The 27,587-nt window shown below is 33.4% G+C and overlaps 1 protein-coding gene across 1 annotated transcript in view; it reads right to left on the reverse strand.

Annotated features, from left to right (window-relative positions):
• LOC145240384 (uncharacterized) overlaps positions 1 to 27,587 on the reverse strand; it is a 569,837-nt gene that overhangs the window by 20,953 nt on the left and 521,297 nt on the right. Inside the window, exons 104-111 of the mRNA XM_080103965.1 lie at positions 23,196 to 23,432; positions 20,032 to 20,349; positions 13,541 to 13,789; positions 12,840 to 12,953; positions 9,678 to 9,997; positions 6,546 to 6,786; positions 3,631 to 3,744; positions 1,882 to 2,113 (exon numbers count right to left, since the gene is read on the reverse strand). Of these exons, the coding sequence (XP_079960091.1) occupies positions 1,882 to 2,113; positions 3,631 to 3,744; positions 6,546 to 6,786; positions 9,678 to 9,997; positions 12,840 to 12,953; positions 13,541 to 13,789; positions 20,032 to 20,349; positions 23,196 to 23,432 (1,825 nt within the window). The remainder of the gene's footprint in view (positions 1 to 1,881; positions 2,114 to 3,630; positions 3,745 to 6,545; positions 6,787 to 9,677; positions 9,998 to 12,839; positions 12,954 to 13,540; positions 13,790 to 20,031; positions 20,350 to 23,195; positions 23,433 to 27,587) is intronic.

Below are 27,587 nucleotides of genomic sequence, written 5' to 3' on the forward strand. Positions count from 1 at the left end.
TACTTTTAAAAACAAAATGAAAGCAAAAACCAAACATAAATCTAATTGAATATCATCTAATGTATAAAATAATTTGGCACTTCTGCATTATAGCATCCCCGGCAAAATGGAACGATAGTTTGAACACTATTAATTGTTTTTATTTTATGTGAGGTCCATCTGTAACAATAGAAAACACTGATCGAATGTATTGTCGCGCTTGCGAAACTTGTTATAAAATCAATACAAAATAAAACAGTAATTAACAATAACTCTAGCCCTAACTTGGACTTGTAAAAGAAGCTTCCCTTTCTTATGTATACAGTTTTCTTACATGCTCTTTTAAGACATTTCCATTTTGGTTATTGTTCTTTGGTCCTTCAACAAAAGAAGGATAGACCTGTAAATGCACCCGTCTGTTCGCTTGTTCGTGCTTTTCTCAATAACTACACGTTGGAATTTTAAAAAATTTTGCACAAACATTAAACATGATACGAGTAAAAAGTAACAAAACAGATTTTCTGGGAAAACTCCGGTTGCCCCCCTAGGGTGCCTTCGAGTTAGAATGGCTAAAATTGATACTTTTGTGCTTATTAAAAAAAATGATGCTTTGGATTTTTATAAAACTTTCTGAAAAGTTGTAACTAACTGATTTCTATATAATTTTGTTTGTCTATACTTCATGATAACTCTTAGGTGTGCACCAGGGGCTCTTTTAGGGTTAATAAAAACACTCCATTTTTGGGACTTTTTTACCATATTTGTCCAAAATTTTATGTGTATGTCTATTTAGCAGTTTTGCATGGTGCTGAACTCAAATTTAAATTGGTTAAAGCCTTGGGAACTTTTGGAGCTAAATGGGGGGGGACAAATGATGGACTTAGTCATTATTTTTTTTTGCATGGTGCAAAACTCAAATTTACATATGTTAAGGCCTTAAACTGCACCGTTTGTTCATTTTCACCAGGATTTGACGTCCCCTGGGGACTTTTGGGGCTAAATGAGGGAAGGGGGGGCAATTGCTGAACTTAGTCATTTTTTTTATGCCTTGTTCACTGTGCACTCATGGAGGACCATGCATGCTTCACTTGTTTTTATATATTTCATTTCAGCTCCCCATGATTGTCTTCCCTTTTCACAGATGGAACTCTCCCAGAATAAAAGCAATTAGTGATGCTACGGATGCAGTGAGGCATGGGTTATATTGTGGATCTTTACTCTTATAGCAGGTTTTGCTTACATTTGAAATAGCATTTCCATTGGTTTGTTACGCTTAAGTTTAAACAGTATTCTTATCACTAATTACACCGATCAAATGATTGCAATTTATTTTTAATGTGTCCCAGCATCTGTAGTAGAAATTGTTTCCACTATATCAGACATTTACAACAAGAACTCGTCTTCTACCCCAACTGAAAATATTGAACAGAATTTTCATGAACAAACTTATTTTCAAGATCCTGTTCGTTAAACATATTACCATGGGAATGCTTCCCTTCAAATTACATGGTTAACTTCAGGTGTAATGTCAAAAAATAAAAAACCATCCTCATAATTCAACTGACAATCCATCCATTCATCAATCCTTATCTTCAAGTGACTTTTGACCTTTCAAAGAACTTCCCATTGAGGAAACACATTAATATGGACTGATTCCCTGCAGACTACAACATGGTCATCTTCAAATCCAATGTCAACAAGTACTTGGTATAAACTATTTCCATAAGTCATCAAACTCTGTCCATTCTATTAACCATTTTCAATCTTTTTATAATATTCTTCATCATTCAACCTACAATCCATTTGTCTTATTCACCTTTATCCTCGAGTGGGTTTTGACTCATGAGTAATCATAAGGAAAGTCTGTCGGTTTCTGTCGTGAATTAAAACATTGGTTCCTACCTCAAAGATGAAATAGCAGCCAGGACGTTGCGTTTTACTTCTCCATTCTCCAAATCCAACCTGACTCTCGCTTGACCATCAAATGAGACAAGGCCAACCCTCATGTTTTTGCTCTTGAAAGATAATCGTTTGACCGTCCGACGTAACATGCGTTTCACCTGCTTCAACAGTCTGCGTGGAATGTAGCGAGACGTGTCAACAACAAAAACAACATCTGCCTCCGATTCACACCCTGAAAGAAATTTTGGGAAAAAATGAAATGATCTGATTCAAAATTGTGTTAAAATAAATTTATTGTTTACAAAAATTAAAGCAATTTGGGGGGGGGGGGTCATAACTGTCTTTTCTATTGCAGATGGTGAACTTGGAACTTGTACTGACTGAATCACAAAATGATTCTGACGAATGCTAAATAGCAAATAGCTTTAATTGATGCCTTCTTTCTTTCGCAACTCTGTACTTCCAAAGCAAGTAAGCTTTCACATGAACATGTTAATTCATAATACTTTCAATAAATGGAAATCGTTTCAAACTCCACAAGTAACAAGTCGATGTCAAAGAAATAAGTTGACACAAATTTGGAACTCCTATAAAGCGAGGAAACAAAGAGCAAAAAGAGACAGAGACTTAACCAACTGGCTACATGGAAGAACCATAGAACGTCTGCTTAAAATTTCCCCATGACACTGACCGGGGGAAGCAAGTTGCAAAGTAACAATTCAGTGACTTACATTTCCCACTGACTACAACTTGGACGTCTTCAAGTCCAACATAAACAAACTCCTAACAAACCGCCCCCTTAAGTAAGACACTGTATCAAAACCCCAATACTAATGATTACTACAATACTATCTCATTGATTACTGTACACGCAATAACCCTTATCCCTGAGTGGCCTTCAGGCCTTGATAAGTGGTGACCCCCATGTAAAAAAAAAGCCTTTTTCATTTTGTGCACATATTCTTACACACTAACAAGATTCAGGTGAGCAGAAACGAATTGCTACACACAGCTATATATGCAGTAACACAAAAAGGTAAACCAACGCACGCACACACACACACACACACAATGCCAAATACTCACATATGTATATTACTTGCATACATGAATATCACACTATGAACATTTTGGTTTATAACTACTCAATTTTCTTTATCAAACACGAATTTTCTTAAATGAACATTTACTAATTAAAAATACTTTTATTCTTAAAAAAAATTCAATATAAAAACTTTTTGTTATAAAATTTCGTTTATCTCAATTTTTCACTTACAAAATTCTGTTTATAGTTTTAATTAGCACTTGCTAATTGGTGACTCTTCTATTCTCTCAATGTTTCATTTATATCCATTTTATTATGCATGCACGGCTGTATATATATATATATATATATATATATATATATATATATATATATATATCCTTAATTTTCTTCCTTTACTTAAATATAACTTTGATAAGCAATTTATATTAAATGATGCTGTGATTCTTGGCAAAACTCTAAAAGACACTATCATTGTCCAAAATAGCTCTACCAAAGCTAAGGCCCAGGCTCAGGCCCAGGCTCAGGCCCAGGTCACAGAATGACACGACTGAGTTTGATCCAATATCTTGTGTTTTTGGTGGTTTTGTTTAAATTAGCTGAATTGAAATCAAACAACGAGCATATTCATGGGAACATATTCGTGCTGTGGTTAAAAAAAAATGAATATATTTAAAAAAAAAATTTTTAAATGTGTGTCTCACGTTTTTCACAGGTCTCTCCTGAATAGCCAAGGATACATTCACATTTGAAGCTAAGGGCCTGGTTAATGCAAGTAGCCCCATTAGAGCAGGGATTAGGATTGCAACGGTCCTCATCTGTAAAATAAACAACATGAATATTTTAATATAAAGCAATTGCTGAAAAATTTGTCACACAAGCAAAAGTAAATATTTGGCTTGTTTTTCAATTTAAAATGCAAAGTAGTTTTAAAAGGTGGATTTGAAAATTAAATATTATAAAAGCTGGATTTAAAAATCAAATATTTTCAAAAGCTGGATTTAAAAATGAAATATTTTTAAAAGCTGGATTTAAATATCAAATATTTTCAAAGGCTGGATTTAAAAATCAAATATTTTCAAAAGTTGGATTTAAAAAGGAAATATTTTTAAAAGCTGGATTTAAAAATTAAATATTTTTAAAAGCTGGATTCAAATATTTTTAAAAGCTGGATTCAAATATTTTTAAAAGCTGGATTCAAAAATCAAATATTTTTAAAAGCTGGATTCAAAAATCAAATATTTTTAAAAGCTAGATTTAAAAATCAAATATTTTTAAAAGCTAGATTCAAATATTTTTAAAAGCTGGATTCAAAAATCAAATATTTTTAAAAGCTAGATTTAAAAATCAAATATTTTTAAAAGCTGGATTCAAATATTTTTAAAAGCTGGAGTCAAAAATCAAATATTTTCAAAAGCTGGATTCAAAAATCAAATATTTTTAAAAGCTAGATTTAAAAATCAAATATTTTTAAAAGCTGGATTCAAATATTTTTAAAAGCTGGATTCAAATATTTTTAAAAGCTGGATTCAAATATTTTTAAAAGCTGGTTTCAAAAATCAAATATTGTTAAAAGCTGGATTCAAAAATCAAATATTTTTAAAAGCTAGATTTAAAAATCAAATATTTTTAAAAGCTGGATTCAAATATTTTTAAAAGCTGGATTCAAAAATCAAATATTTTTAAAAGCTGGATTTAAAATCAAATATTTTCAAAAGCTGGATTTAAAAATTAAATATTTGGAAAAGCGGAATTTAAAAATCAAATATTTTAAAAGCTAGATTTGAAAATCAAATATTGTTAAAAGCAGAGTTTGGAAATGTGTAATCCATTGCTCATCAAATAATGTAAATGAGATTTTAAAGAAATATTAAAAAGAAATGCACGTTTGTCTATGTTCATTTACTACTATTAAGTTATTAGACTTGATTATGAGAAATTCAACATTTTCTTAAATTAATCTCAATAAAATCTGTATAAACAGATAATCATTGATTGTGTAGATTGCCCGAATGCCAATGATTTCCACTGGAATTTTGACAATCTCTGTCCATTGGCATGAAGTAACTAAAATACTTATTAAATTTTATATGAAAAAAAAAACCCCAAAAAACACACACAAATTTAGTCACAACTTTCTATTGTATAGATTATATCGAATCTAAGTATGGACTTAACAAATATTTGCCAAAATAAATTCTTAATTTTGAGAGAATTAAATCATTTGTTGATTATATATATATATATATATATATATATATATATATATATATATATATATATATAGGTTAATCAATAGATTAATCATTTACTTAAAACTTACTCGGTTTTTATATACTAATCGTAATGGATTAAAAAAAAATCTTTCTAATGAATAAAGTTTTTTATAATGAAAAAAAATTTTTTATATAAATTTTTTAACTTTTGAAAAAAAGTCCAAGCTGAATGAATACGACCATAATCTTTGAACAAAAGAGGGAACGGCAGAACGTGTCGATTACATGAACCATATAAGTTGTCTAAAATGAGTATGTGACTAAATATACAGCAATAACATAATTTTGCAGACTTGTTAGTCGCAATACAAAACAATATTGTCATGGATACTTTTTGAAAAGTAATAAATAACCGACAGAAAACTTGCTATTTGGAACTTAGAAAATTATTATATTACACTAAATATATATTATTAGTGGTGGTACGATTAATCGGAATCAGGAATCAGAAAAATCGGAAATTTTCCGGGTATCAGAATCGGAATAATTTGTGTCTTTTTTCCGATATCAAAAGCAATTCTTTTAATTGGCTGTTTTATTTGATTTTGTTTAAAATAATAATTATTTATTGACTTTTAAACAATCAGTAAACCCAAAACTGATATATTACTCCCATACAAGAGTATTTTTACGTTTGAGAAACTATATGCATATTTAACGTGTTTTGATGGTGATTGGAAAAAAATTACAATTTTATATTGCAATATAAAGAGGTCTATAAAGAATCGGAATCGGTAATTTTATCGGAATCGGAAATTTAATGCGGAATCATTAAAAATATTGGAATCCTCCCATCACTGATATATATATATATATATATATATATAAAAGAGCAAACAGTTAATAAAACATGTTAAAAACACTTTGAAAAAGAGTTAAAAACATATTTAATCAGAAAAGGAAACACTAGATAAGTGGATAGTCCTTAATCCGCGGAGTTTCGAAGAAATACTTTCCTTCTCATCAGAGGGTAGGAATTAGCAAAATGCGGGATCAGATTTTGCATACAAAAGTATTTGATGAAACTGCAAGTAAGTCAAAGATCTTACTTGAAAACAAAAAGTGAAGCATAGGGAATAGGGTGAAGAAAAAGGTGATTACACGTGAATGGATAATCTGGTGAAAGGTAAAGTATGCAGTGACAGTAAAATCCAAAAATATAACTCCAAGAAAGTTAATTGAGTTTCCATTTGCATGTATATATATATATATCATAACATAAATAGTAAAAAAATATTTTGTTAAATTATGCAAGTATCTTTAAAACAATATCTACTTTTTCAAGCAAATCTTTTGAGATTAAATTCATATGAAAAATGAGGCAACAAAAAAGCAGTACTCACTATCAAAGACAGCATAAAGTAAAGATTCACTGAGACTTTCGACATCAGACGCAGGGGCGATCTCTACAGCTTTAATACCCTGGGAAGCTGCAATAAAATCGACTTCTTCTCTGTTGCGTAAATCAAAACCAATTGGTACCACATGGATTCCCGATGAGACAGTCAGTTCAGCCTGACTCAAAGTTTGGTCTCTGGCCACATCTACTTGACCATCGGTCAGCAGATATGCAATGTTCTTTACCTGCAAAATTGAGAAAGGGACGTATACTTCTATATTTTTATGCTGACTTTTTATATCAATAAATAATGTCCCTATTTACGTGCCTCCCTACAAAGAAAAGTTAGAAACAAAGCATTTAATGTAAGGAAAATCCAGATGCTTTAAAAGAGGCTGGATTGATAAAAACAAAAACTTAGTTGAAAGTTTTCCATTTCTAGACTTCATCAGAAAAATATTACTAGATATTTTTTTTGTCGTTGTGCTGTCAACAAAAGTATTTGCTAAAAATATCTGTCATTCTGATTACAAACTTGAAAATGAATAAAAAATATTTTAGGAAACGTTTTGATTATTTATCCTTTTTATTATTAAATCACCTCAATTAATTATTGTTAATATCGACAAAACTATTGCATCTATAGAAGAAAAAAATAGAGCACAAAAATTAGATATGAATAACGCTAAACAACTATTTAGTATAAACTGTTTAAAAAAATAATTACGCAAATTAAGATCTTTACACTTTCGATATATATACGGTATTTCCATAAAATATTTTGTATTATTAAATTAAATAATATTTTAAAAAAATTATACTAATATAGGTGAGATGGATGAAAAAAAAATTTCACATTAATTAATTCAGATTATTGAAATATTACTAGTGTCTCAAAGAAAGTGGAGGTCACTAATAGTTGAATAGAAAATATTACAATTGGTCAAAATATGTAGATATTATTTAGATGAACTAAGTAGATTATGCTTAAACAAGAAAATAGGAATTAAAATTTTTAATGACGCCCCAAAATTACTAAATCGTAGAAACGACATAACAACTAACTGTAGACACAGGAAAAAAAAACCCTTCAAAATCTTTATGAAAACAGTTTTGAATTTTCTATTTATGAAACTCCCTTGTGATACAATAACAGACCCTCTCTTTCTCAAATACTGACCAATGGGTCAAACGTGGTTTAAAAAAGTTTTTAATGAATTCCAATGGTGTATCAAAAAAAAATGACAAGTATTTCAGTTTCTTTCTTTACCCCCAAAGTCAGGTGGCAAAAAAATTGAGGATGGATTTGAAAATCTGCCAAAAGATAGCGCAGTTTGGAAGTCAATTTCTAAAAATCGTCTAGCACACGTGAGCATGTAAAACAAACATGAAATCTTTCAATCGTAGATGTGCCCCTTTTCTTCTCTCAATGAGAAAGCGACACTAAAACTTCTTGGCTTTTCTTTCTTTCTTTACTTTAAAATATTTTTTTGGAGTTCATAGATTAGATTTATTGCTCTTTCTGCTTCTTATATAATCGGTTTTCACTAGCGCTTTAAACACTTTCTCACATCTGAGGCTATTCTCTATCTCAACAAGTCAACTATCAAACCATGCACGGAGTACTGCTGTCACATTTAGGCTCGTAAATCTCTCTCTAATAAATGCAGAAACGTATCTGTAATTTGATTGCCCCCCTTCTTCTTCACTGCAACCTCTCTCTCACAGACGTGATGTTGCTAGTCTCTGTCTTTTTTTATAATATTATTATAGCATGTGTCCGTCATAATTTTATTATTTATTCCTTGCTTCTTTTGTTCCAGCTCGTTTGACTTGTAGGTCTAGTGGTCTCCATCCAATGCTTCTTATTCCAGTAGGTTTTTTTTCTAGGAACTCCAAGTTGGTGGAACTCTATCTGTTCACAGTTTTTCTTGGTCTTTTCAAAATTAAAATTAATAGGTATCTCTTTTTTTTTTTTTGCAATAATCATCTTTTGTTCTCATTAGCTCCTTACATCAAGTAGCTTCATGCTTTGTCTTGAGCGATTTCCATAAAAATGAAGAAGATAAAAAAAATCTCTTTAAAAAGAATCAACATCAAATTAAATCTTTATGAATAGTTTTACTCTGTCATTCCTTCTAAAATCACAATTTAATTTTAAAACTACAATCATCTTTCATTCTTGTTAGCTTCTTACATCAAGTGGCTTCACGTCTTGCCCCAAGCGATTTCCAAAATAAACAATATGATGATGAAAGAAGGTTTGATTGTTTAACTAGCATATTGACCTTCTTTGGGTAATTTAATGCTGCATATAAGATTTGAATTTTTTGATACTTTCAGGGTCGATTTTCACTGAGTATATTCGAGCAATGTTCTGGTATAGTTTGTTATTTGACGGTATTTATATTTTATGGTAAAGATTTGCTTGGCTTAAGAAATTTAGAATAGTTTTATGATTTTCTTTTTCAAAGAGTTCTTTTAAGTTTGTGGGCTTGTAGTAGTGTTGACGAATTTGTGTGAGATCATAGCAGTCAAGTAAAAAGTGTTTCACTGCATAAGGTTCGTGACATGGTATACATTGGAGGGGGGGGGTCTTCACTTTTTAGTATGTGAGAGCGAGTTATGCATGTGTGTCCTATCCAGATATGTGAAAGTAGGACTATGACAACAGCATATTCTTTTCATTATTTTGACTCTCTAGTATATATCCGACACAGACACAGTTAATGAACCAAGAACCACATCACTCTATATAACAACATATAAGATATCAACGGATACACACTCGAGAGTCAAAATAATGAAAAGAATATGCTGTTGTCATAGTCCTAGTGACAATACTACTTCTTTGTGTGATTTTCTAGTATTTAGTAGAAGTGTTTTTAAGTATAGACATAATTTGGAAGAGTTTGTTTTGGCAATTGTTCCAGTTTTCTTGCCATTTCTTTGTGATAAAATTGTTTATTGAAGATTTGTAGTCCGAATATGGGACGTTTATGTTGCTTATTATATTGACAAAAGAATGGATGAGAGTGCTCGACTTAGCAGATGGGGTCGGACTAGCAGTTTTAACTGGCTGGAAAATAGTTTGAAAATCGTTTAGGGTTGATTGTAATAAAACAAAACTACTCACCGTGGGACGGTCTCCACTTCGTCCATTGAAGATGCTTTCTCGAAGCGCTTTCATCGCATTGGCCATGTTAGCATATCCCCTAGTATAAGACATGCCATTCACAGCTCTGATCGCTGCTTCTGAGTTGGTGTAACGGTTCAGTGTGAATTCTACGATGGGACGAGAACTGTATTTCATGAGAGCAATATGGTGGTCACACTTTTCAGGTTCAAGCTCTCGGATGAGGTTATCGACAAATGCTTTCATCTGATTGAATGAAATAATCCCAACAGAGGACGAAGAATCAACAACAAAGGCAATATCAGCTGGCTGAGGACAGGCTGAAATAGACAACAGAAAATGATTGGAGAAATATGTACAGCTACTGGGCCAAAATTACCAAAAGGATTAGAACGAAACTGGTCCAGCTTTCAAGTTATTCTAAATATAACTTCATAAAACGCAATTACAACTATTCTTCTAATCTGAACATCTATAAAATGCCAACATCAATATATTACATATGAATCAGTCCTCTGTGGAATTTCCACGGGTCCCGCTAGTTTATAAATAAGTAAAAAAAAGTATCATACAAGATATTTTTAATGTTTATTATAACATGGCCGCATCATATTAATATGTCGGTAAGGCATATTTTGCATAAAAATCAAAGATGGCATAAATATCATAAAACACAATTGCAACTATTTTTCTGATCTTTTCAAATTCATGTAATCATGCCCATATTTTTTTTCTTTTAAAGTTAATGAGTTCTTATTCTTCTGATGAGTCAGAATGGAAAATATAAAAAAATGACATAATTATATGAATTTTTCTGCAATACGAAACAGGTGCTGTCAAGAATTGAACATTTTAACATGCTGAAAGAAATAAATGGTAAGATGAACAACATGTTGGAATTTGGAATACAGACTGTCATTTGTATATGCTCTGTAGTTATATTTAACAGACATCGAGCTTCATATATAAAAAATAAATTAGAGTTTGGAATATAGACATTTTGTCATATATATATATATATATATATATATATATATATATATATATATATACATATTACAATAGAAAAATGTGAGTATGAAAAGTAATATGGTTAAGCTTAAACATGGAAAAGTAAAGGACTAGTTGTAAAAACTGGAAAAAAAGGACAAGATATTCTAGTAAAAAATATAAATTTATAACTTAAAACATTGCAGCATTAAGAACTGATTATATATTGTTATAAATTGAATTTTTAAAAAAAGAATTCTTAATGCTGCAATATTTTAAGTTATAAATTTATTTTATTTTTACTAGAATATCTTGTCCTTTCTTTTCCAGTTTTAACCAATAGTCTTTTACTTTTCCATGTTTTTCATGCTCACATTTTTCTATTGTAATCCATGATTTTTCCAGGCTTCCAATAAATTCACATGTTCTTTAATTTCAGTCTTATGTTTTGGCCCCCATAAACATAACATACACATATGTAATACCAATGTATGGCGCTCGTCTGCTTTCAATAAAATCCTCCAATTATCTCCCTTTCATGCTTTCATTCTCTGTTTCACTTGTTACTTCTCTTTTCGTGACAGCAGTGAATTTGTAGTAACAGTAGTTGCTAAAGCAACGTGGTTGCTATGGAAACTAGTTATAAAAGACATCGTTCACCTCCTTATGTTTTATGATTTTGAACACCAGTAAATTTGTCATAACTTTGCTTTACTGAACGAAAATTGAAATTTTTTTTTCACAATATAGCTGAAAAGATGGTCTGCAATAATTGTTTGAAATTTGATCGAAAAATGAATGAGTGGTAAAGCTTTAAAGCAGTTCTAAATGATTAAAACTGACATTTAACCATATATTCAAACACGGTAATGTTTGAATATATGGTTAAATGACTAACCCTAACCATATATTCAAACACGGTAATGTTTGAATATATGGTTAAATGACTAACCCTAACCATATATTCAAACACGGTAATGTTTGAATATATGGTTAAATGACTAACCCTAACCATATATTCAAACACGGTAATGTTTGAATATATGGTTAAATGACTAACCCTAACCATATATTCAAACACGGTAATGTTTGAATATATGGTTAAATGACTAACCCTAACCATATATTCAAACACGGTAATGTTTGAATATATGGTTAAATGACTAACCCTAACCATATATTCAAACACGGTAATGTTTGAATATATGGTTAAATGACTAACCCTAACCATATATTCAAACACGGTAATGTTTGAATATATGGTTAAATGACTAACCCTAACCATATATTCAAACACGGTAATGTTTGAATATATGGTTAAATGACTAACCCTACCCATCTATTCAAACACGGTAATGTTTGAATATATGGTTAAATGACTAACCCTAACCATATATTCAAACACGGTAATGTTTGAATATATGGTTAAATGACTAACCCTAACCATCTATTCAAACACGGTAATGTTTGAATATATGGTTAAATGACTAACCCTAACCATATATTCAAACACGGTAATATTTGAATATATGGTTAAATGACTAACCCTAACCATCTATTCAAACACGGTAATGTTTGAATATATGGTTAAATGACTAACCCTAACCATATATTCAAACACGGTAGTGCTTGAATGATATATATATATATATATATATATATATATATATATATATGCAATATAAAAATAAACAAATTCAAGAGCATAATTGTACTAAACGAATAGTTTTTCAAGACTTTCAAGGAATCTGCCAATTCTGTATAAAAAATTCTCCTACTTTCTATTTATACTTAAATCTGAATGCAGATTCCATGAATAAAGCTTTTTTCCTAGTACTGCCTGTCTGCGGAACTCAGTTCTGCTCACATGCTTTCCAGCTGACTACAACATGGTCATCGTCAATACCGATGTAAACATTTTGCCTCCTCAAATAATCAAATTCTACCCACCTCCCACTACCAACGATCACTAAACTGTTATCCCAATGACCACCTTATACTCATTAACCCTTATCCTTGAATGGCCTTTGTCTTAGAGCGATTTTTATATACAAGAGGCTTGTTTGGAGCGATTTCTATATACAAGAACCATAATGGACATGCTATCAGGCTTTATAAGAGACGACATTGCAGTTTGTAGTAATTTAGTCTACATGAATTCTTAATACTTACTTTTATCACAGTCGAAGCCAAAATATCCTTCAGCACAAATGCAAATATAACTGCGCAGAGTGTCGTAACATTCAGCACCATTTTTGCAAGGGTTTTTCGCACAGTGATTTCGACCTGGAAGGAAACAAAAATTTTGAAAACATTATTAGGTAAATTTTATTTGAAAAACATCATTCAGTAAATTTAATTTTGAAAACATTATTAACTAAATTTAATTTTGAAAAAATTATTAGGTAAAATTAATTTGAAAAAGCTGAATAGGTTTATTTAATTCTTTATTAAATGATTAAAATTTCATGGGTGGTGTTTCTGACAAAGAAGCGAGAATTGCGGTTTTCTGTGTCAAAATCTATCCATCTGATGCTTATTATTGGTAGCTAGTTTTTGACCTTAAGTAATACGACTTTCAGCTTCTCACATTATATGGTGGAAGATCCTGACACCCCCTGGAAATGGATTACTCAGTCTATAAAGACGCTAACAAGCAGTTACAAATGTTAGTTAATTTTGATACTTCGACATTCAAGAGAAATTTGAGTATGAATCTCTTATTTGTGACATTGTACCTTTGTATATTGAACTTGTTATAATTTACTCTGATTAATTTACACTAATTTTATTCCCCCAGGGATATATCATTACATCAAGTGACTTCATGCCTTGTCAGGAGCGATTTCCATAAAAAAATTAAAAAATCTTACCTTTGCAAATAGGTTCTACAATTTTCGTGTGCAAGTCTTCGAGTCCACTGAAATGATCGACAGAAAATAGATTCTCATCGACTGGTTGTGATGTCATACCAACAAGTTCATCTGTATGTGTAGCAAAGCCCACAGCCACGGTCAAGATTGTTGCGCCACTATTTTTCAACATCCTTGCTTGTGGTAAAGTAGCTTCATGATTAATATTAGATTGTCCGTCAGTTATGATGATGGCCAGATTAGGAGCATCTGCATTGATATTTACATAAGATTTTTAGTCATACAATTGAAACAAAAACAAATCATGACACAAAAAGAAATAAATAAAATCAGAATAAAATGTAAAATATTACGACGGACGTTCCGAAAGTAATGCCTCTTATTTTTAATTCCACCTGAATGGATCAAAGGGGATTAAAAATTTTATTTGTTATTATGATGACTAAACTGAATGTATTCATGACGTGAAAATTTCATCACTGTGTTACAGATATTGACGGTGTGAGACTCTAAGAAAGCAGATTCTTGCCATGAACATATCTCAGAAACAGAAATGTGCCGTTGAATTCCTCCATGCAAAAAAAAAAAAAAAATTGAACCGATCAACATTCACTGGCGCCTGTTAAACGTTTACAAAACTGATATAATTTATATCAGCACAGTTAGGAGATGGATTAATCGATTTCAGATGTGGGAGTGACAAGGCGTGTTCTGGACACCCATGCACAGCCACTGCTCCATCGGTGGTAAAAGTGGATTGAGAATGATGGTGACTATGTACAAAAATAAATTCTGGAGTAGAAAATATTGCTTGTTTTAATGGTACCCCTTCCATCTTCATAGCTCTTCAGTGTTTTAGCTTTTTATTAAAAAAATAGGAGGCCTTACTTTTGGAATGACATTCATATGTTTTCTGAATTTTTGAGATGATTATTGATAATTTGTATAATTTGGATTATTTGGACTAATGTTCTCATCTTGAGTGTTATTTTCACATGGGTTCTTGGCATAACGGATAAAATATTTGGTAAAATTCGGTTCTAAATGACACTCTTCTGGAGGTTGAAGGTTCAATCCTCAGTGCTAGTGACACTCAAAATACAACCACGAATTACTTAAGTCTTTTATCTGTTCATTGTTGACGGAACAATAACATGCTATGCCCGTGGATTAAATAAAGGGCTTTGTTTTCTTTTTTTAATTTTTTTTTACATAGGCATCACCACTTATCAAGGCCCAGAGGTCACTCGAGGATAAGAGTTAAAGAGTGTACAGTAGTCAATTGGACAATATAGTAATCGTTAGTAATGGAAATTCAGTAAATTTGTTAACTTAAATGGAACCGCTCATCAAGAACTTGTTTACATTGGACTTGAAGATTGTAGTTAGCTGGAGAGCAGGCAAATGGAAAACAGTTCCACAGGCGTGCAGTTCTAAGAAAGAAACTTTGTTCATGGAATCTACGTTTAGGCTTAGGCAGAGATAAAGAGTAGGGGAAATTATTGATAGTATTTTCAGCTAGACGAGTGTTTCTCATGAAAGTTTGGCGAAGGGGGAGCATAGATTCGAGCTGAGATGAGCACTTGCCATGAAAATAATGATAAAGTAGAGACAAACTCAACATCTCTTCTGTGAGAATCAGGTTGCATGGAAGAGAAAAGGTCATCCCCTATTAGACTACAAAGTCTATTTTGGACTCTATCAAGGCAGAATGTCCTTTCTAGCAGTTCCTGCCCAGTTGTGGCAACAGTACTCCATTGTTGGCCATACCTGGCTTTTATATAGGTAAAGAATTGCATTGGGTTCTGTTTGAAATTCCATGCAGATTCCCAAGTTTTGGCAAGATATGCTTGAAGAAGGTGGGAGGTTATATTTGTCAAGGCATTTGGAAAATAACACTTAAGATGAGAACAGTTGTCCGAATAATCCAAATAGTATAAATTAAAATGTAAAGCTTCATTTTATGACAAAAAGATTCATACGACAAGTGCTTGTCCTCAACCTCCTGATAATGATATTAAACACTTGGGTAACATCTTCTCTCACACATCTACCTCATCTAAACAAGGTTGCTTGAGACAAATTTAATACTTTTTGAAAAGGATTAAACATCATATCTTCGCAAATAATATATTCTCAAAATTCTAAATGCATCATTTAAGTTTGAATCTCTCTTGAATTTGGTTTACCGGGTATATTTGCCAGGTAGTTTTTTAAAATTATTTTTTGTGAATCAAGTTGCTCCTATAATTACTAGCATGATAGAGATCTTCCTAAAATTCCAATTTCTTTTCATGTCATACGTAATACCTTGTTATCTATTCCCTCTCAGATTTATTTCACTCAGCATCATTGAGGACACTAACTTCTACTAAGGTTGCTTCTTTCTCCGTCTTGTCCCATATCACTATATGAGGTTTCATGGCTCTATTTTCTAGGTATGCAGCTGTAGGGATTGCATAGTCATTTCAGTGTGTTTTATGAGAAATGCTTGAACACTAGTTTAATCCAGGTAATCAGCTTATTCTTAGTGTTACAGGTGATGCGGTCTGTGTCTTTCCAAACTGTGTAATAGTCTGTGGTATTGATGTACTTCTCAATCACTCCTTTCAGACACCCGGTTTTAACTAAACCTCCATCTTGGTTTTCCAGTTAAATGAATCTACTACAAGAACAAGCAAGGGCGATCACTCTAAGAAACTAACACAAGAAAAGAACTCTTTATAACTAGAGACAAAGGGAGACAACTCAACACATGCAATCAGAAAACTGCTGCTCCAGATGTTCGAACTGGTAAAGATTTTGAATTTCTCAAAGCAGTCACTTCTGGTTGTTCCACAAAATATAGCCTTTTGCAGCTAACCTATCCTCTGAGCACTTGACAACAGTATATAGCAACTCAATACAGCCGTCGGAGAAAGAACTAGAGCATGTTTGACCTGATTTGGTATTTGACTTTGTTTAAAAGTTTGACGCTTTCATTAAACATTTCTCTTCAGATTTGGCACTGAGTAGTTTGTCCTTGCGACTCTTTTATAAGAAATACCAGAGATCTTTGTTGAGTTCTTTCTTCATAGTCGTCACATCCATGCACATCTCTCTCATTAAGGTGTGCTTTGCTATACCTCTTTTTAGCAGCTTTTCATCAAATTTCGTTGTCAGTCAAAATACATGCTACGATCCTTCCTGCTATCCACTACTTCGAAATCTTTCAAATACATCAATAGTAAATAGAAACAACTATCTCTTGCGTTTTTACTGCTATTAAATATTTTAAAAAGAATATAAAAAATATCAAATTTGTTTTGAAACCCCCCGTGCATAATTCTTCACAAATTATAAGCCGAAAAAAAAAGTGAATCTATTTGAAGATATTATGAACTAAGAACATTCAATGCTGCCAAGACTACGAGAAACCTTCTCTACCACCAATAGCAATGGTCAAAGGTTCATTATCTGAAAGTACTTCTTTTAAACTCCTCGGCCTAACATTCACAGGAAACATGAGTTGGAACAATTACATTGAGAGCATTGCCAGGACCGCTGCAAAGAACGTGGGCTCTCTCTCTACCTTGCTAGAAAACTACTAACACCCAAAAGTATCCTGTACCTCTATATGCCTTGTTTGGAGTGAAAATGTAATTAAAAAAAAAGAAAGAAGCATGACCTCTTTTACCAAAATTCAAGTCAAGTCATAAAAGTTCACAAAATTTGTACACCATAATAATCCTCACTCACTCATTGCAAACAAAAGCTCGAAGCCAGTGTCTGTCTTTAGATTAATCTTGATAGTAATATGTTGTATCCTTTGTCTGTTCTACAAATACTTTAATGGTGAATGCTCTGACGAACTGCAAGTACTTGTACCTCCTCAACGTGACTACCCCCCGACTAACCCGACAAGCAACTAAGTCCCACCCCTTTACAGTAGAGATCCCTAGGTATAAGAAAGCCTTTTACTCCAATAGTTTCTTCTCCAGAACTGCAAGTCTTTGGAACTCCCTTCCGGGATACTGCTTTCCCAACTGTACTGATATGCAGAAGTTCAAGTGTAATGTGAACAAACATATTTCTACTCATCTCCCTTCATAATGTCCCCGAAAATTATGTCCCTGATAGTAGCCCCCTACTTCAAAGTGGCACTTGCCTTGTTTGGGGTGAAGATTGAATAAAAAAAAATGTGATCTTTCCACCGTTGTTTGTCCTCTGGTGACGTAAGAAGCACTTTTCTAGCATGCTCATATTGTTGAGATGCACGTAAAGCGGGGATCAAAAGTCAGTGTTGAATGAGCAGGAAGCAACCAGACAAGATTTTGTTCATCAAATGGTTTTGCTATGTTATGTTGCAGCATTCTGGTGTATAATCTATGACGGAGCAACATTTAGTGTCCAGGAATCTGATGTGTAGAGGAGGATGTTTTCGACTGATGCATTTTTAATAGCAACTTTCTAGATTTTGTTGAGAGACTTGATTGTGCTCAACGCTTGACCAGGGCATGCATACATATCATAACCAGATTCGATAAACCACTTAATATATTTAAAGTCCTGAACAAATTCCATAAGTGCACTGTGAAAACAAGAATGATGGCTGTTGAGGTATTGTATGTTCAGATGTATGTGTTTATGTTTTGGGAATAAATGACTGGCTTCACTGGATTCAGCTGAAATAAGTTGATATGCAGTAAATCAGCAGTTTGGCTTTATAGCAGTAAGTGGAATACAGTCTGAATCGTCCCTGTAACAGGACACTAGTCTGTCACTAATTATACTTTCTATCTATATATTTGATTGACTTACAACACCTAATATTTTAAAATGGTCGACTATTGTTACAATATTTTGGAATATAATGGGGTATGATCCTGCGTAGTCGGGAGATTCTATGTATAAACGATGCTGCTGGGAACTGACGAATCGAATTAATTCCCATTCTGCTACCAACCAATCAGAAACCAGAATTGCTCCATAAATATTAAATCTTTCTGTAGCAATTTCGCATATGCTTTTTCCGTCTCAACACAGGAAGGATCATTTGCTTTGTGGATTATAACTCGAGAACTGTCTACTGTAAATCAGTCACCTCTCAGGACTTTTGTAGAACAACGAACCATCGGAAACTGTTCTGAAACTAAACATGGCTTACACTTCTAGAACTATATAACTAAAACCCTGCTCAGCATGGCTTAACTTTAATGGTCTGATGAGAAATGATGTGTCAATATGATTGAGCAATAAACTAACTTGCAAGAAAGATCTAACATATAAAATTATCTAGTTGGATTTTAAAAGTCACAGTTAAATAGCATTTAAGTTGACAAATCAAAATTTGTGTCCGACTATCCAATTTTCATTTTTATTGGTGCTCCATGTTATTCGCAAAATAATGTTTTAATTTGTCCAATTTATCCAACAAGTTACATAACGTTACTGAAAACATCTGATAATACGAAACATTTTAAAATAATCATCTAAAGATAAAGCAAGGGAGATAACTCATACTTTTAACTAAATAATATAATGATTTTTTTTTTTACCTTATAACTAAAATATCATTTCTTTTTCTGTATAAGTTTTAAAATGTGTAAGCAAACAAAAATTAAAAACTAAAATGATTTTATTGCATTTCCAGGTAAGTAAAACTCGTAATATATAATTCAATGATAGTGGAAAATAAATAACACACACGCCGTATTAATGTATAGATTCTTTAGGAAAATAAATACATTAAAATTATTATCTTCCTAAAGAATCTATACATTAATACGGCGTGTATGTTATTTATTTTGTGTGTCCCACTTACATCCGAGTGACTGTCATTTAAGTGTTACAGACTTCCATTTCTTGTAATAAATAATTTTACCAAGAATTTTCATAAGTTTTGGTTTCGGTTTTGATTATAGCTGAAGGAGCTCAAGTCATTTATTTTTTATAAATAATTTTACCAAGAATTCTTCATAAGTTTTGGTTTCGATTATAGCTGATAGCACTTAAGTCATGTATTTTTTTATAAATAATTTTACCAAGAATTCTTCATGTTTTGGTTTCGGTTTCGATTATTGATGAAGGAACTCAAGTTATATATATATATATGTATATTTTTTTCATAAGTTTTGGTTTGGGTTTCGATTCAAGCTGATGCACCCAAGTCATATAGATATATTTTTTAAATTTTAAATCGCGAGTTTATAATATATAAAAATCGATAGAACATTAAGTCTATAATAATATATATGAAATCTACAAGAATTAAAATATCGTATTTAAGTGTACTTTATGACTGGGCTCCTTGCTAGCTTAGATAAATACTTTTGTAGTTTTAACAAAAGAGCTACAATGATATCAGAGCGTCTCCATTTATGCTGAATATCCACAGAATGCCAACATCAATATATTACATGTGAAGGAGTCCACTGTGGAATTTCCACAGGTCCCGCTGGTAAAAGTATAATAAAATAGACAGAAGCAAAAAGATACAAAAATTTCTGTACCTGGCCTGTCACCATTCTCTTCAGTAAAAAGGGTTTGTCTTGCAGTATGAAGAGCCATTGCAGTGTGCGTAGATCCATAAATGTATCTCACTGAAGCAGTTGCATTCTCAATTTCTTCCTTGGTTGTGAAAGAATTCAAATAGAATTCAATACGAGCCTGGTCACTGAACGTGATCAAGCCAATATTGTATAATCCGGATTTGATGTCGAGACTGTCAATTGTACGATAAACAAAGTCCATCACTTTACGGAAATCTTCATCACCAACGCTGCCAGAGGAATCCACAATGAAAACAATGTCTGATTTGGCTGTGCATTCTGAAATGAAAAATAAAAAATAAGCATTGTATATATATATATATATATATATATATATATATATATATATATATATATATATATATATATATATACATACAGGGTGTCCGTAAAGTTACTATACAGTCTTTAAATTAGATAAACCTGTAAAAAAAATAAATATTAACTATTAATACAAATATAATACAATAAGACTGTATAGTAACTTTACGGACACCCTTTATAAATATATTATATACAAAGTGCGTAAAGTATTTAAGGACGTACGCTATTTTTATTATGGCAAGAATATCATGGGACTATATCATTTTTGGTCCCCCAACAAAAGGAGGGTGGACCTGTAAATTCACCCTTGTCCATTCGTCTGTCCACACTTTTCTCAATAACTACGCCTTAGAATTTTTGGAAATTTTGTGTAAGCATTAAACATGATATGAGTAAAAAGTAACAGAACGGATTTTCCGAAAAAACTCTGGCTGCCCCCCCCCCAGGAGTGCTTTTCGGGTTAAATGTTTAAAATTGACACGTTTGTGCTTAGTAAAATAAGTTGATGCCTTGGATTTTTATAAAACTTTCTGAAAAGTTGTAACTAACTGATTTTTATATAATTTTGTTTGTCTATACTTTGCGATAACTCTTGGGTGTACCACAGGGGTTCTTTTAGGGGTAATAAAAACACTACATTTTTCGGACTATTTTACCATATTTGTCCAAAATTTTCTGTATTTGTCTATTTAGCAGTTTTGCATGGTGGTGAACTCAAATTTAAATATGTTAAGGCCTTGGGGACTTTTGGGGCTAAATAGCGGGGGCAAATGATGGACTGATGGCACTTAAGTCATCTGATTTCTTTTTTTTTGGTGAAGAACTCAAATTTACATATATTAAGGCCTAAAACTGCACCGTTGTTCATTTTCACTAGGATTTGACGTCTCCTGTGGACTTTTGGGGCTAAATGGGGGGCAAATGTTGAACTTAGTCATTTTTTTATGCCTCGTTCATTGTGCACTCAGAGAGGACCATGCATGCTTCACTTGTTTTTCTATTTTTCAATATAATTATTAGAAGTCCTCATAATTGCACAATACATGAAAAATTGCATGATTACCAGAGAACAGTGATGTAAAGTTAAAGGTGGGGGGCGGGGGCGGGGCCGGAGATCAAATGCTGTAGACAAAACATAGTCCAACAATATGATATGACAAGTCATATGAGACACATTTTTGAATGAGAGAACACAAATTTTTTTTTAAATTCAGTCTCTCTGTTAGACGCATGCAAATGAGACATGTCCAAATGATATAGAAAATTGAGTCTAAACGAATGTTACCACGGTCTCTGTCAGTCTGATTCTCTCATTTCTCACACTATTCTCCTTCTTAAGTTATTCTCATATCATTTCTCTCCATGAAACGCATGTCCTCAAACCTCACTAGTTAGATTTTATTTCCAGATGTCATCATGCTGCATATGCTCTTCCATTTTCTAGAAATATAATCATTGTTTTCTATTTTTGTATCTATTCAAAAAATATATCTTTATTCTTCATCTGATTATTCTGATTTAGTGAGAACACTGCTCTACTCAAGGAAATGAACAAGAAAAAATATCTTGGCCTTCTGGGCGACTCATCCTTCAAACCATCTAAACACTGCATTCAAGCTGCAAACAAAGCAAGGAGTATTCTATTTTTCATACCACGTTCTTTCTGCAAACTCACTCCTAAAATATTTCTCCCTCTTTATGTCTCCCTTGACAGACCACTGTTAGAATATGGTATCCAGGCTGGAGAGAGTTCAGAGACTGGTTACTTGAATGGTACAAGGTCTATCGGATCTGTCTTATACAAACCAATTCAAAAACCGATGATCATGTTGTGATTTCAATTTGGTTTAAAATCTCATCAATGGGTATTTTGATAAAACCCAGGACCTTATTCACTCCTACATCAAAAAAAAAAAAAAGACCTTAAATTAAAGGAGAGGCACTTTCTCATTTTGGAACAGACTTCCAAGGCAGATAATAAATGAACCAACAATTTAACGCAACAATTCAAAGTGAATTTGGACACATGCTGTGCTGTTTATCCTCTTCTGTATAAATTTCTATCATCTTTTTCTCCATTATTATTCTTGAAAGGCCTACAGGCCTTCATGAGTGGTGACCCATAAGGATCCCTAGACCTTGGAATAAACTTCAAAGAGAGCTTATAAATGCACTTACAACACAATAATTCAAAATGAATTTTGACAAATGTTGGACTACTATATATTTTTCTATGTAAATTTTTATCACCATTTCATAAAATCACCTTTCTTTAATTTGAATCGTTAAAAAACCCTAACCATATTAAACTAAAATGCTATCTACAAGTTCCGGGCAGTTGTTTGCTGCGAGACTGTTATTGTTTACAACAGCACGTTTGAACCAAAGTCAAATTAAATATCTGACAAAGAGATCTTTCTCAAAATATTATATAAGGCAGATATACCACTAGACCGACTTTCCCAGGTGACCACGATGCAAATATAAATATAATGTGTATAAGAAATATATGAATATGTACACATGTATTTGTAAGTTGTATTAATAAAACTTTCTCACCTGCTTCAGCTTGTGTCTTTCTGTTACCTCTGCATTGTACCGCCTTCTACACATTTTATTTGATTGAAATTATAACCGAGAACCTAATTTACATGTAATTCAAAATGCATCTTAAATAATTCTAGCAGTCCCAAATATTCTGTTCATAAAAAGACATGTTTGAAGGCTTGAAAATCATTCCATATGAATTCGACAAAGAATTAAAAAGAAAAAAATATATAATGACGTAAGTAATAATATACCTGATGGCAGATAAATTCTAGGTGTGGTTGTTCGACGTGGGGTCGTTGTGGTTGGGCGTCTGGTTGTAGTGGTTGTAGGACGCCTTGTTGTAGTAGTGGTAGGACGCCGGGTTGTGGTGGTGGGTGGTCTTCTGCGCCTGGGTGTAGTGGTGCGTGGTCTAGGGGTTGTTCTAGGTGTTGTCACTGGAGGTCTTGTACGGCGTGGTGTGGTTGGTGATGGTGCAGGGGGAACATATTCTGTTGTGATAGTAAAAAGAAAGGTGATAAGATCGTTTTATAGAAATATGTGAAATTCATAAAATTAATCTATATCTAAAAGTGAACTTGTCTGTGTGTGTGCATTCCCTTACCAAATTACTCTATCAATTTTCAGTCTACAGACTCGAGATTTGAAATAAGGGATATTGAGATTTGGTAAAATCTTTTTAATCGGTTTTCGGACAGAAATTTAGTTTTCAAGGGGTCAAAGTTCAACGATTTGACTTTTGAAAACTGCCAAACTCCTCTGCCAAGTTTGAATTTAATCACTTGAAATCTTAGATGTAGGTTTCGTAGACATGGATCAAACTTTTTAACTTGATTTGAGCCCAAAACAATAAATGTTAAGAGGTAAAAATTGGAGTCAAAGTTTTTAAAAAATGACCTCGGCTAATTTTTGTTCTAAACATTTGAAATTTTACATAAAGTGTATTCATAGGGCAAGCTTTTTAATCAGTTTTTGACCAAAAATTTGGTTATAAAGTGGTAAAAATTTAAAAGATTTGACCTTTGCGGTCTCTAGCAAACTATTAAGCAAATTTTGGGTCTAAACATTTGAAATTTTATATAAAGTGTATTCAGACACGCAGCAAGCTTTTTAATTATTTTGGGGGCGAAAATTTGGCTGCCAAGAGATCAAAGTTGGAAGAGTTGACCCTTGCAGACTCTACCAAACTCCTCCACCAATTTTAGGTATAAACACTTTAAATTTTAGATGTATGCTTCCAAAAGATCTAATATATATATATATATATATATATATATATATATATATATATATATATATATAGGGTGACCCAAAAAACGGGCACTAACTCTAATTAGGCCCCGTTTCTTAGTGTTTTGTCCGAATGAAATGAAACTTTGCTCATAACTAGTTTGTTATATTCAAAACATCACATCAAAACAAGGGTTTTTGTCTTTTTTGTCGTTCTATAGCATATGTTCTAGATGGCTTCCATTTAGCTTTTTTTTTTTTTGGTCACCCTGTATATATGTGCACATAAAGTTATGAACAGTACATAGGGCCTGAGCATTGGATACATATATACAGAATGGAACGATAAAATTGTTGCCCTAGAAAAGACAACGTGATTCTATTTTCCGTTTAATGAAAACCAGTTTTCTTTTTTTGTTGTAAATTATCTACTAGTTGGCCAGTTGTGTACAAATCCCAGGAGCGATAGGAGCCTTGTATTATGTATGAAAGTTATGCAACGTTCAATGTTTCATGCTCTCTACCGATCAAAGTTATGACAACAGAACCATTGTTAGCAGTCTCAAATGTAAATCCAGACTGTTCTATCCTAGAGTAAATTTTATCCTGTGAACACAGTTGTTCGCTATTTCTCTCCTACAGTTTAATAGATGTTGGGGTTCTTTAAAGTATAGGTTAGCAAATTTTCTATGAAAGCATAATCTACATTGATCGTCTACGTCTCTACATGTGTTTGCTTGTCTTACTATTTTCCATTCGCCTACCGGTGAACGTCCGCTTCTTTTTTTTTTTTTTTTTTTTTTTTTATTACATTTTCACCCCAAACAAGGCAAATTGCCACTTTGGTGTAGGGGGCTACTATCAGGGGAAACAACTACTGGGGTACTATGTAGGGATTTGGGCAGCAAGGTGTCGGTTCACGTTACACTTGAACTTCTGCACGTCAGTACTGTTGGGGAAGCAGGGACCTGGAATGGAATTCCAGAGTCTTGCGGTTCTGGGGAAGAAACTATTGGAGTAAAAAGATCTTTTACATCTAGGGATCTCTACAGTGTGGGGGTGGGATCTAGTAGCCTGTCGGGTTTGTCAAGGGTGCTCGCGTCGTGGGGGCACAAGTGATTGCAGTTCGTCAGAGCATTCACCACTAAAATACTTGTAGAAAAGGCAGAGGGATGCAACATTTCGTCGATGGGATAGAGGCTGAAGCTTAGATGCCAGTTCAGGGCTTATCAGGTTTGCGACTCTCTTTTGAACCTTGTCAAGGAGCGAGAGACTAGTAGCAGATGCACCAGCCCAGATGTGGCAGCAATACTCCATACATGGGCGAATGGTGGCCTTATAGAGGTACAGGGTACTTTCGGGTGTTAGTAGTTTTCTAGCACGGTAGAGAGAGCCTACCTTTCTTGCAGCGGCCCTGGCAATGCCTTCAATGTAATTGTTCCAACTCATGTTTCCTGTGAACGTTAGGCCAAGGAGTTTGAAAGATGGACTCTCAGATAAAGAGTCGTTGGTCATTGCTATGAGTGGTAGAGAGGGTTTCTTGTAATTATTGAATGAAACTAGTTTAGTCTCGGCAGCATTGAACACGACCAACCACTTTTGTCCCCATTCCACTACAGATTGGAGGTCTTCCTCTAGTGTTTCTGCCATTTCTTTAGAAATGTGTTCATTCGTCTTCCTGTCGTGTCTGCCATAGAGTGTAGTGTCATCAGCATATATACCCATCTTAGAGGCAATGTTGTCGGGGAGGTCATTTATGAATATCAGGAACAATAGAGGTCCAAGGATAGAACCCTGGGGCACTCCCGCATTTATATCATATTGTTTAGATGTGCGACCGTCGAGGACTACCTGGATTTTTCTCTTATCTAAGAAGGATTTAATTATGTTAAGTATTCTACCAGTGATACCGTATGATCTGATTTTACTGAGGAGACCCTCATGCCATACCCTGTCAAAAGCCTTAGATATATCTAGAGCTACCGCTCTGCCTTCCCCCGCTTTGTCCAGTGAATGGTATATACGTTCAGAGATCACAGTGAGGATGTCTGCTGTGGAACGGGCTTGTCTAAATCCATATTGTTTGTCAGTCAGTAGTTTAGCATCTGTAAGATGATGGACTAGAGCATGGTTAATTAAGGTCTCAAATATTTTGGCAAAAAGTGGGAGGAGGCTAATGGGGCGATAATTTGATGGGTCTGTCCTTTCGCCAGAATTCTTGAATACTGGTACAACAGAAGCAGTTTTCCAACAGCCCGGAAAGCAAGCTTCATTAAGACATTTGTTGTAGAGTTTGGAGAGAACTGGAGCTACTTCGGCTGAGCACTTTTTTAATAGCACAGCTGGGATAAGATCGGGTCCACATGCTTTTGAGGTGTCAAGGTTTTTTATGATAGCATGCACCTGAGCAGGGGTGGTTTTCAGATCGTCTAGTGTGGCGTTCTATCCGCATAGGAAAGTCAGGTAGGGGGTGGTTGGAAGGGTCCAGTGTGGAGTTTGAGGCAAACCGACTGGCAAGCATGTTAGCCTTGTCGGTTACTGAGGAGACAACCTCGTGATTGTTGGGTAGTGGGGGAATTGTTTATTACCCATTATTTACTACACTGTTGTAGATTTTCCAGAAGTCTCGAGTTCCTAGTTTTTGTGCTTCGATGCGCATTTTAGTGGTTTCCGTAAATTCTCTCTTAGCTGTCGCTATTTCTTTCTTAACGTTATTTCTAGCTTCTATATACTTCAGTCTGTTTGAACTGGACTTATGTCGGTTAAACCTACGGTATGCATGCTGCTTTTGAGTAATGGCAGTTGCACAAGTCGACGTAAACCATTGGGGAGAGTGGGGCTTACTATAAAATTTCCGCATGGGAACATGCGCTTCGATTGCAGTTTTGAACCAGTCAGTGGTCTCGTTTGCACATTGTTCAGCAGGGAGAGAGAAAATATTTTTCCATGGAGCATCTCTAATTAGTTCCCTGATGGCTTCCCAGTCAGCCTGCTTTCCTTGAGTTCCCAGTATTTGCTTGCTAGCGTTGTTTTCATACGGTGTTTTTGATTATTTTATTATTTATCATCGATATTATGACCACAAAAGTACATTCAATTATACATAAACTATCACACACACATGAAAAGGGAAAAGTGCATCAAGATATCTGCTTTGCAGTGAGTGGTCAGAAAATCTCTACTGTCTCAGAAGAACCGATCAAAAGCTTGGGAAGATGGTACGATAATAGCTTGAAAGATTTTAAACAGGTTAAACTGACAATCAAAACCGTAGATGAGAGTCTGAAAACGATCGGGCGCTGTCCACTTCAAGGTAAATACAAGGTATGGTGTCTTCAACACTCATGCTCATCCCAATTCTGTTATGACCTCTTATTGTATATAAAGTAACTATGATTACAGTTGAAGCAATAGAA

This window comes from Euprymna scolopes, chromosome 19 (genome assembly GCF_053919585.1).
Source record: "Euprymna scolopes isolate OS-2025 chromosome 19, ASM5391958v1, whole genome shotgun sequence".
NCBI classification, from domain to species: domain Eukaryota; kingdom Metazoa; phylum Mollusca; class Cephalopoda; order Sepiida; family Sepiolidae; genus Euprymna; species Euprymna scolopes.